At 35.9% G+C, this 11,970-nt stretch overlaps 1 protein-coding gene across 3 annotated transcripts in view; it reads right to left on the bottom strand.

Annotated features, from left to right (window-relative positions):
- The window catches only part of LOC132850510 (mucin-2-like), a 30,635-nt gene extending 18,895 nt beyond the window's left edge, over positions 1-11,740 (bottom strand). For all 3 annotated transcript variants that reach the window (XM_060877150.1, XM_060877165.1, XM_060877158.1), the window contains exons 1-29: positions 11,641-11,740; positions 11,293-11,340; positions 10,938-11,199; positions 10,595-10,709; positions 10,351-10,441; positions 9,997-10,103; positions 9,359-9,572; positions 8,624-8,749; positions 8,383-8,500; positions 7,902-8,040; positions 7,705-7,815; positions 7,313-7,382; positions 6,912-7,052; positions 6,613-6,777; positions 6,346-6,440; positions 5,944-6,070; positions 5,226-5,475; positions 5,098-5,147; positions 4,763-4,863; positions 4,490-4,641; positions 4,234-4,372; positions 3,986-4,096; positions 2,866-3,045; positions 2,311-2,550; positions 1,836-1,992; positions 1,231-1,359; positions 642-783; positions 398-441; positions 82-300 (exon numbers count right to left, since the gene is read on the bottom strand). In XM_060877150.1, coding sequence (XP_060733133.1) covers positions 82-300; positions 398-441; positions 642-783; positions 1,231-1,359; positions 1,836-1,992; positions 2,311-2,550; positions 2,866-3,045; positions 3,986-4,096; positions 4,234-4,372; positions 4,490-4,641; positions 4,763-4,863; positions 5,098-5,147; positions 5,226-5,475; positions 5,944-6,070; positions 6,346-6,440; positions 6,613-6,777; positions 6,912-7,052; positions 7,313-7,382; positions 7,705-7,815; positions 7,902-8,040; positions 8,383-8,500; positions 8,624-8,749; positions 9,359-9,572; positions 9,997-10,103; positions 10,351-10,441; positions 10,595-10,709; positions 10,938-11,199; positions 11,293-11,340; positions 11,641-11,716 — 3,919 coding nt within the window. In that variant the 5' untranslated portion in view covers positions 11,717-11,740. The remainder of the gene's footprint in view (positions 1-81; positions 301-397; positions 442-641; positions 784-1,230; positions 1,360-1,835; positions 1,993-2,310; positions 2,551-2,865; positions 3,046-3,985; positions 4,097-4,233; positions 4,373-4,489; positions 4,642-4,762; positions 4,864-5,097; positions 5,148-5,225; positions 5,476-5,943; positions 6,071-6,345; positions 6,441-6,612; positions 6,778-6,911; positions 7,053-7,312; positions 7,383-7,704; positions 7,816-7,901; positions 8,041-8,382; positions 8,501-8,623; positions 8,750-9,358; positions 9,573-9,996; positions 10,104-10,350; positions 10,442-10,594; positions 10,710-10,937; positions 11,200-11,292; positions 11,341-11,640) is intronic.
- Between the last annotated feature and the right edge of the window lie 230 nt (positions 11,741-11,970).

The following is an 11,970-nucleotide window of genomic DNA, read 5'->3' as shown; positions in this document are numbered from 1 at the left end:
AGGGGTTTTGTTTCCTAAATATTTGAATTGATTATTACTACCATTTCTGATTCAATAATAATTTGTGTCCTAATGACTCACCCGGAGTGGTAAAAACAAACACTGTTGTCGGTGTTGGTGTTGTAGTCAGTGGTGTTGTTGGTACAGTTGGGGGAACTGTAGTTGTACAAGCTTCTACAGTCTTATTAATGTTTCCATCCTCAGCACATATAGCACTAATGCAGTTTCCAAGTCCATCTGTTGTGTAGTAAATGATGTCTCTGTACTTGTACATGGTACCATTATGTTGACATGTACAAGCTGGGAACACACAAAAGATTTTTTGTTACTGACAAACTGTTGAATTAAAAAAAATAAGAAAAAATATACTGCACGTGATTAGATAGAGAATGCTCACCATTTACATCATACTTGCAGCTCTCTCCATTTGATGTGCACTCACTTAATATTAAAACAAAATAATTAATTTCTATGTATTCAAACAATCAAATAATTAAGCATCATCTATGCAGTAGTAATCTTAACCCTTTCATGCATAAATTATTTATATTATAATATCCATTTTTCGAATGTTTTGTAATGAAACATTGCTATTCGCACTATACTAACCTGTAGCCTAGAACTAGACATAATAAACATACCATATCTGACAGTTGTTTTTTGCAGGGATAGACTGGCCGATCTCATAACGTATCATGTCAGCGTAGCAGCCACATTGTGACACACACTTCATCGTATCCTCATCAAATAATGGAAGGTCTTCTGGGCATTCAGGATAGCATCCTATAAATGAACCAAAAATCTTTAAAACCTAGGATTTATATTCAATTTTAATTTGTGTCTATGTTTAGCCTGGACATTATTTTTGGTCTTTGTCATAGCACATATTCACTGGATATGTACAATAATATGTTAAAGTTCATCAAAAACTTTACTACACAAAAGATACATTTTACTTCTTCTACTACAAAAGAAGTAAAGATGGTTAAAAGAACACCTTGGTAAGAACTGAAACATTTACTGTGTTCTGGATGGTAATTGAGTTGATTAATGGTTCAACTAAAGTTGTATCTGATATAAAATGTCACCAAAAAAAACATATATCCAAAACCTCAACCTATGAGAACTCCACACACCAGTTGCTGCTGGGTAAAAGCAGGAACAATATTTGCTCTTTTAATATTCAGTGTGTGTTTTGGACAGTTCATTTAAAAATTCATAAGTGCCTACCTTCCAGTGCTGGAGTCTCCATTGTGCAGTTTCCTGTGGGGTTCCTGCAGGTCTTCATACATGCATGACCACAAGGTTTGTAGTGCCATTCACACTCACCAGGTGGGTTGTAATAATCACAGAACAGTGCTGCAGCAACAGATATAGTCATTTTAACTCTACTTCATCTTAACTCAAATCTACAGTAAATATTTCTATAGTCTTTATAGATGCATACAGTTTGCCATGTTCTCAGTGGTAAGAAATCTCTTTATTTTGTTTTGATGGCCTCTAATCTCATGCAAATTATACTAGCAATTTGTTGTTGCTTGTGTTTCTGAAGAATGAAAAAGGAAGTAAGTGTTTCATTTTGAAGCACATAATATTATGCTTAAGTTGTAGATTTTCAACTTCACTTAACATATACTAGCCAGCTTTAAACACAACTCTGATCTCTAAACGCAACTAATAAACCATAGAACCTAACCATAGAAAAAATTTCCAAACAAAGGTTGGCAAATATTAAAGCAATTGTCCCTGGATATAGCTTAATTTAGATGTGTTGTATCTTACTGTGACAATTCCCTACCCTTTGCAGCACTAATATGAACATATGCATTACTTACGGCAAACTTTTGGGCTTCTCCAGGCAATACACACTCCAGCGGCATTACAGGCCTTAGCATAGGCTGCTACAGCAGTACAGAAACACTCACAGTCTCCTCCAGTGTCACAAGCACATGCATCACTCACACATGCAGAGTAAAAAGAAGCTGGTTCCACCTGGAAGAAAATAAAATTACACACTGATGATGCTCTTGCCTTGTGTACCAGTTTGGAAAGTTTAGCTAAGTAACAAAGCATTAGCTCAGGAAATACTGTTTTGAACTACATTTTTTCATTAGTGACTGCTAAACATGACCATTCTGAAATTTCTGAAATAAGACATTAATATTTTATTCCGGAGTCTCCTTATTGACTCCTCACCATCCAGCCCACCCCCAGACAAGACAGATTTTCTTTGCTAGCATGCAGTTATAGTAAAAAATAAATTTTTCTTCTCTTTCTTGCTTTTTAATTTGTTTTGTGCATTGAGGATACCTTTGAATGGCAGGCGGCAAACGTGTTACTGTTTATGATGCTGCACTGTTTCTGTGCCCATGCCTCCCTGTATGGATTATTAGCACACGGATCACTAACAGCCAGTGCCTCTGGACAAGTAGGAGACACTTTCCAGCTATTTCCAAAGGTGACAGGGTCAATGACCACTTCTTGGCTTCTTGTGGTGAAGTCATTATTGGCATTGCCATCAAAGTTTCCACACAGACCACACACATTTCCCTGTGAGTTGAGGCAGAAAAATACATCAAAACCATGTAACAACATCAACAACAACAACAACAACAACAACAATAATAATAATAATAATAATAATAATAATAAATTCTTTATTTATTTTCCCTGTTTGTTCAATAAAACATTAATTTAAACATTTTTAAGCAACAGCTTGAAAGACAAATAAAACACAAGACACATTAACAGAAGCGATCTAAAAACATTGTAGTCTGGACTTATAAATGCAACATTGTGAACATTGTGTAACACAGTCTTTTACAGGTTTTTAATAGATCTGTGACATGAGGCATAAATACTCACATTAAACTGAGGACTAAGCACAATGTATATGGTAGTTTTCCTGTCCCATACAAGCATTATGCCGTTATAGGTCTCAACCACCAAGTAGTTTCCCATGGTGCGGAACTGGTACGGGATTTCACCTCCATTGCTTCTCTGTACCACTTGGTATGTTCCATCTGAGAGGATCAGCTCATTGCTCTGTGAATAAAATGCTTTATGTTTTTCATTTTTGACAAAATGATGTTTTCTTCTTACTCAGATTTTCCTCTGATTTGTCTTTATGCCTTGGATATAAACTCCTGACTCAGCAGGAAATGTTTGGTCTTATTTGGCAAAATCCATTTATCCATCCATCCACCCATCCATCCATCCACCCCTCCTCCCATCCATCCATCCATCCATCCATTTATTGTAGAGCTTATCTTACAGTACATAAAGTCCCAGGGAACCTGGAGTTTTTCCCAGGGGACTCTAATTCACACATCCATTCATATACTATAGAGATGCTAATCTATCCTCAACACATCTCTAGACTCGGGGAGGAAAATGGAAAACCAAGAGGAAACCCTGAAGCATGGGGAGAACATACAAACCACAGTCACAGGGTGGAGGCAAGAATCAAACCAACCTTGGAGGTGTGATGGCCAATAGTAACAACAACAACAACAACAACAACAACAACAACAATAATAATAATAATAATAATAATAATAATAATAATAATAATAATAATATATTTATTATATATATTTAATAATAATTGTAATAATAGTAATAATAATAATAATAATAATTATTATTATTATTATTATTATTATTATTGTTATTATTATTATTATTGTGTTACATGCCTATGCATTTTTGTTCACACAGAGTATTATATTGATAATTGCAAGAAGTGTCTACAGTACCATCACTGGTGTATATTATTATTACATCAAGATTTTTATTTAATTAAGTGATTTCCTTTGTAATTCTGTGTATTACAGTAGCACATATTCCTACAATTGTGTTTGGTTGTGTTTGTTATCTAGCTAGCATGTGACTGTGGTTGGATGGTTTACAACTCTGTCAGCATCCATTGATTGGATTCACACCAAAAATATAAAATAAATTGTCATTGATAAATAAAACTCACTCCTATGAAGAGTTTGATGGATTTGGAGCAGGTGGTGCCAGTTGTTCCACAGGGAATGTTTTCAGTGATGATTCTGAAAGAGCCATTGACGCTACTGCCACTGCAGAAGTCCTGAAAATCACAAAATGGCTTTATTCTACCTCTTTAAACACACATGACTATTTCACAAGACTGGACTTTTGGGTCAGTTTATCTTTTGAGTTGTTTGGCTTTTTAAATGTGTCTCAATGATATTGTATGATCAGTACCTGAGAGAGGACATATTCACAGTTTCCATTAAACACATATCGTTTTTCATCAAAGGTTAGGTAATGCCCATCTCCGTAAATGGCACATGATCCTCTGCACTGATTTGTGGTGCACTGCCATCTACTGTCCTTACAGGTGCTGCAAGGGGTGTTAATGTAAGTCTGACACTTTGTACAAGCAAGACAAGACAAGACTTTGTACAGGCAAGACAAGACAAGAATGAAATTTGAAAATGATTTATATTTTTTTAATTACCATGTGTTGCAGCCATCTTGAACACTCTCGCCAGGTTGAAAATTCACTCCGTTATGGACACATGGACAAAGGTCTTCAGTAATACAGCCACCTTTTCCATCGGACAACAGGCCAGGGGGACACATACAGCCGGAAACACACTCTGTGCTTATCTGTATGAATGCAGAGTAATAATATGGCTCATGACTGAGAGTGTCTTAAAAGACATCTCAATATAGCTGCTATGTTTGCTCATTACTTCCAAAATGCTTTCTATCAGTAGTGGTAACTCACACAGGCCATGTCCAGAAGTTTGCAACTTTTCTGACATTCAGAGCCGGTGCTTCCAGGAGCAGCGCTGGAGCAGTTGAAGAATGTCATTGGTGCCACACATTCTAGAGTAAACAAAATGTAGAGTACAAATCACAGCATATCACAGTTTTGGGGAAATTACAAAAGTGGAATATATCAGAAATCTGAGGGTGGAACTTCTTGAATTCTTAAATTTCACTAGAAATTAATTTAACTAATAACACAATAATAATAACAGCAATAATAATAATAATAATAATAATAATAATAATAATAATAATAATAATAATAATAATCAATGGCACACTGTTGCTTACCTTCCACCTTCAGTGCACCGAAGCAGCTCAGTTTGCCTTGCTTACATGTGCTGCAGTTAGACAAGAAAATTACTATCAACACTCATCTCATCATGAAGGTTTATTTTTTAGCGTTGTTTTATTCTTACCATGTGGTGCTGTCTTTGCTAATGATCTCGCCGGGCTGAATGATGGTGTTAGAATCGTAACATGGGCAGTTGTTTTCATCAACACACACTCCGTTTTCATTCATGTAGGTCCCTGATGCACAGCCGCAGCCCTCCACTTTCACAGGATTAATGCAGGTGTAGTCCTCCTTCCCGATGAAGTGGCATGTGCGTTTACAGCTGGTCATTTCATATGAGAAAACTAAGGAGCTGGGGCACACTGTGGCGTTATCTGAGTACAAAAAAGAACAATCAGATGCTTACAATATTCTGTCAGATTTTGCAATAAACACAACTGCATATCATCTCTGGAATGTATTGAACTGATTTTCTACAATGGTTTCAAAGTAGTCTTTTTACAAGGAAGACTGCTTTTATATAACAGTACTGTATGTGATATTGTGCAGTTCTTGATATTGTGTGTTCATTCTTCTTATCTGAAGTGTGTAAATTTCAGATCCGGGTTTGGAAACCCGTTTTTATTAACTCATATTTACTTTGTTATTCTCATCCTAAATAAAATATTTGAGCTGCTTAAAATAATTATTGACTTGCTTTAGATTTATATCTATATCAATAAATATTAAACATTTGCCAAGCTAATATAAACAGAATGAATTGATATACTAAGCACTTATTTGTATTTAGTGTTTGTATTATCTAAGTGGTTTTCCGGCTCGTGCTCATGTGTTTAACTCACTGCAAGCAGCATCTCTCCAGTTGCTGAGGACGATCCCTTTAGCAGCACATGCTCGTGCGTAAGAAGACAGAGCAGCACACATGCAGTCCTCAGACTTCTCACAGTTACATGTGTCATATATACAGTTCTGTAAAGAATTAAAAAATTCTAAATATTGTGTATAAACTATGGACAACAACCATCTGCAATGCACATAATGCAACTTCAAAATACGACTTCAGTTAATGAATAGCTGAAGAAAAAAAGTTAGAATATTAAATATTTAAAGCAGATTTTGATTGCCATCTATTTCACATGCTCTACCAGATACAAGATACCTTTAACCATATGATCATTAAGATGTTTCCTATTTAAGGTTATTTGAAATACTTTACTTATATCATTAAGAAGAGCCCAGTTTACCGTTTGGTAGGTTTTAGGGCTGATCTCTGAATGGCAGCTAGCGAAAACTCCAGAAGGATCTGATAGCAGGGAACACCAGTGCTGCGCGTATTTCTCTGTAAAAACGACACCAACATTTACCTTTAATTCATATATTTTATAGTGCATTTATATATAATACATATTTACAAACAGGAGGCAGAGACATTTCTGGGCAAAGACTGAAGTCACCATGCTTTCAGGTAATCTTCTGCATTTTAAAAGTGGAAGGCTGGTGTGTGTTCGCACCATTTTCTGTGCTCAGACTGCAAGGGTCCTCAAAAGATTTCTGGATGTCTGGACAATTTGCTCTCGTCTTCCAGCTGTTGGCAAAATTCTCAGCTGTTCCTTCTGTAAGTCCACTAGGTGAGGTGAAATCGTCTGCCTGTATGTTGTTGAAATTACCACAAAGTCCTGCAAGTGAAAGTCGATTCAGTTTACAATATTACAATCTGCTTCATAACAAACAGATGATTGACTTTTACTACTTATACAATTTAAAGATAATGTGAAATGTGTGAAAGAGAGAGTGGATGGTGTGAACACACCACATGTTTGTCCTTTAAAAACTGGAGTCAGCGTGATGAAAACCTGCATGATGGGAACCAGCTGGATCTGCAGAAGAATATTGGACTTGATGACCCTGATGATGATGTAGAAGGAAGATGGCATGTAGATGCTCAAATCAGCTGTGGACACAAAATCAAGCATTTTAATATTTAAAAATCATTTACCTTCAGTGGGTTTGAAGTAACCGCTCGTCATATTTATTTGTTATATTTAAGAGCAGTATTGTGACACAAGTTGACCGACTTTTAGACTAAATGGTGATGTAGGTATAATCATTGGCTAGAGAATTTATTTAATACAATACCTTAATGTTTATTAAAATGTATTTTTAATTCATTGTATTGATTTGTTTGTCCTGATGGAATGACTGAGCTGGTACCTGTAAAAAGTGGAAGCTGTGTGTAAATCTTGTCCACATTAACATTCCCAGTCGAATCCACTTGAATCAGCTGAAGAGCAAATATAAAAGAATAGATTTATTTTTCAGAAACAAGTATATAAAACAACTTTTAATATAAGAGAAGTATGTTGTATTGCAATTTATCATGGACACATGCTGAGTATCTGCACATTTGTATTTATTGCGTTATGTTTTAATTCATTATTCTTTATCATGTACTATTTCACTGCCATGTGACATTTCATGTAAAGAAGGGTTGTAGTAATTATTTTTAAATCATTGTTTATCAACAAACAAGCATAACAGATTAGATAATACCGATATAATAAAAATATATCCGTACATGATTAAACCTTCGTTCTTATAATTACCTTACTGCCTTGCGATAACGCGATGGTGACCGTTTTCAGGCAGCTCTCAGTGTTTGACAGTCCACATTGCATTAAGTCACCCAGAACGGTGAAATCGTTGCCTGTGCACTCCTAAACAAAGCAGAACAGTGCAAATTAGTGGTGTGTGAAAATTAGAAAGCCATTCAAAAACTGTACCCTAAAGTCAGGACTGTTACCTTTGCAAGGAGGTACGAACACTCCCCATGAAACGTGTATGGCTTTTCATCAAATGTTATGATGTGCGATCCTCCCAAAACTGAGCAAGTACCAGGGCAGTCTTTGTAAACACATGCCCACTGACCTCCTGAGCAAGTGCTGAAACCAAATAAATGAATAACAATAAGAGACTAGGAAAAAACATCTACTGATTCTTTCTAAAAACCAATATGGCATCTCAACTATTTAGACCCATTGATTGTGATTCATAATGTTTTGTGATGGTGGTGTATGAGACCTGATAACATTCATAATGAATTAGAAACAGCAGTAGAGAGTTTTTAACAGGAGTGGTGAGAATTCGCATTAGGATTTATATGGATGGTGCTTTATGTTATATGGTTTAATATAAAAATAACAACAATAATAAATACAATCATAACCCCTATGAATATGACTTGAATTTTCACTTTAACCTTTTTTTTTAGATACAGGACTCACCATTCTCTGCAGCTAGCTGTGTAGTTGTCCCCAGAATTGTAAATTTGTCCTTCATGAACACAGGAGCAGGAACTCAGCGGAATACAGCTGGAGTTGGTCACATCATCCCACACAGTGCCTTAAAATATAAAACACATTTTCAATTTTATCTGAAAGATTTTTTTAGATGTGGGATCGGAGTCATGATCAAGCTTAGAGCTAAACCTTAAGCTTTAGGTTTAAGAGGTTTTGAACAAATTACCAGGAGGACAGAAGCATCCATCAATACAGTGTTCACCACAAATATCTCCTCTCTCAGAGTTCGAGCAGGTATCGACACACGGACTGCCACACTCGGTGTACTGCATGGTACCTGAACATGACTGGGCTGTAACCAAAGAGATGATAAGTAAAATTAAAAAAACTTAACAGCGTTATCCAGAGTAATAGATTAGATTAGATTATATTCGATTCAACTTTATTGTCATTGTGCAAGTTACATGTACAGAGCCAATGAAATGCAGTTAGCATCTAACCAGAAGTGCATAGATAGCTTATTTACACGTGGCAGAGTAATAAATAAGGGTATGAGGTTATACAGAAGGTGTAGTAATATGTACATATAACTGAATAAGGGTATATATAGTGTGGTTTTTATATAAGTATGATACAGTATGAAGTGGTATGACAGGTATAGCTGTACAAAAGGAATGTCATTATGAATATATACATGTATATACATATATATATGTATACACAGAATAAACAGAATAAATATGGATGGACATACAGAAGTGTAATGATAGTTTTTGGGGGGTGCAATGATGCATGGTTTTAAAGTGGTGCCAAATAGTGCAAAACACAGAAGAAAAGTGACAGTGCAGTGGTGAATGTTAACACCATATCACCATATCAATACATTAGTAAGGTATATCCATGTCTGTGAAGGACACACAGTCGGCAAAGCACAAGCTAATTAAGAGAAGTGTTTACTCACGGCAGAAAACATCAGTCCTCCAGTTTCCAGGTTTCCCTCCTGCGTGCACACACTGACGTGAATACTCGGCTACAGATTTACATAAGCAGGAGGAGTCTGTAGTTGTGTTACACTGGCACAAATCCTCTACACATGCTTTCACAAACATATTGACCGACACCAGAGATGTGCAGCTGCTGAACTCCGGATTGAGGAACAGCTGACGGCAGAAATTCTGTCCAGAAAGATAACATTTATATATTTTATATATATATAGTTAAATATAGTTAAATTATTTGAATCAGATTGCTTTGCTGAATGTTTGCTACCTTATTAACAATCTAACTTGACTACCTTATTTGATTTAATACCTCATTGAATATAAAGTCCTACCAAGCTACTGAGCTATGTAGCTTTGAATGCTTTTCTTTACTAGTGCTGACTGTTTTGTGTAATATACAGCCAGGTGATTATGTTTTATACCAACTTTTTATGTAGCAATTCATTTATGTCTTCCGGGACCAGCAAAGTAATGAATCTATCAAGCTTTAGTGACTGTGATGTCAGCTGGCCCTCCAGATTCTCGGGTTCATTATATGATGATCTCTAATTCAAATGTTCATTTGAAAACTGTTTAGTGAAGATATGATATTTGATACCTCATCTCCACAGTTTGTATATGTTGGTGCAGGTAGGTCCTCGCATCTTTCTGTGGGTCCATCCATCTTCCAGAGACTTCCATAATCAGATGGAGAGATAACCACATCTAAAGTATACACAAAAAAATGTCAATGTCGATCTCATGCAGGAACAGGATGATAATGCTACTCTTCATTCTCAGTCATCATAAAAAGCTTTATTTATGCAAGAATCTAAAGCTAATCATAGAAACAATAAACATGAGGCAGGAATATATGGGACACCAGTTCATTGGAGAGCAGCACACCCACACACAGACACACACACTCCTCACTTACTTAACCCTGACTTTTAAGAAATTTATTTTTAATTACCATTCTTGATCATTTCATTGTAAGTCGGGATGCCGTTGAAGTCGCCACAAAGCCCACATGTCCGATTTTTATACTTTGCATCTAATTCAATCTGTGAAAATAAACCCACAATGAGCATCTGCTTTGCAACTATTTGCCAATTTTATTAATTATTTACTAATTAAATTGTTCTTTAAAGGTAAGCTAGGAAATTGTGTATCAGTATCCATCTTCATTAAACAAAATTCAAAGAATAAAGATTTACCATGAAGGCATCATCTTCATTCCACATAGTTGTTAGCCCCACTGTGGATTTGACAGTGATGTAAGAGCTGCGCATTTCAATGTATATTCCGTTGGTGACAAATGGAAGTGTGACCCTTAAAAAGAAACAAAAAACAACAAAAAGAAATTAGATTTGTTTGTAGATATTTTTAAAAGATATGAATTCTGCTTTATATGAGTAAGTCCACTAAATACTGGTGAAAATGTATGTGTACTAAATTGGCATTTAATTCCATTTGAGTCAAAGCAGATTTTATCTGAGCCTTTTTAATGTGTAATAACTGATCCATAAAAAGAGTTGCTAGTGGACTAGTCTGGCTCACTTTTGGCCGTTGACACTGATTAAGTCTTTACTGAGCTCCACCACTGCGCCATCCAGCTTCATGGAGATTTTGCTAATTGTGGGTTCGCCGTTCACCATCTGCCGTCTCAACTGAACGTTAAAGGCTTCGTAGCTGCCTCCGCACTGCGATGTCAGGATGTGGTTACATGTGGACGGGAGCTGGAAAAGGTCTCCGTCAAACGTCAAGAAGTGGTAATTTCCCCATGTGCTGCAGACAAGCTCGTTATGCGCTGAAGCAATTCCTGAAACATGATGTTTCATTCTGTTACACCTTTATCTTTTGTGCGTAAAATAAAATGAAATCATAGATTTCTATATATTTTGTTCATGTCTACCTGAAATCAGTTGCGTTGTCGACTGCGGTTCAATAATTGCTATGGTCGCTGAAATATTTAGAAAAATAAAAGTTATTCTTTTATTCTATAAACTTCAAAGTCATACTTCTTTACTGACATTGATTTCTCTTGAAACAGTATACATTAGCAAGTTCTATATCTGTATATTTTTAGATATTTTTATTACATACGATAAAAAAACAGAGCTCTTATGTTGTAATCCATATCAGGCAGTTGATTTTTAATTGATATATTCATTAGAAGGTAACCAGGTCTGATTAATCATTTATAACATAGTATTGTTAACATGCCCCACAATGTCACTTGGTTATGAAGTCATTGACTTACTTTGTGCAGTAGTCTGTCCAATAGATAGAGCGATCCATGTTACGAATGCTATAGTTAATAAATTTAAAGTCCCCATGGTGGTGTTGTGGAGAGGCCGAGCGCTCCACAGGTATGGTGTGACAATCCCATATCTGCTCTGATTTTTATACTACCTGAGTTTCACGTCATATTCTTGAGATTTAGTTAAGGAGGGGCCATGAGTTAGTTTAACTTTCCTTAGATAAATATCTATCTGGATTGTGCTAGATGATGGCGTGGCAATGAATACCTTTAGGCAATCATCCTTTAGGAGAAGTAAGGTGTGGATCTCCTATTCTGTTTTAGTGCTCA

Source organism: Tachysurus vachellii, chromosome 1, assembly GCF_030014155.1.
Source record: "Tachysurus vachellii isolate PV-2020 chromosome 1, HZAU_Pvac_v1, whole genome shotgun sequence".
Classification (NCBI taxonomy): Eukaryota; Metazoa; Chordata; class Actinopteri; order Siluriformes; family Bagridae; genus Tachysurus; species Tachysurus vachellii.
Note: the sequence above shows the minus strand (reverse complement) of the source record. Positions and strands in the feature narration are given on the sequence as shown.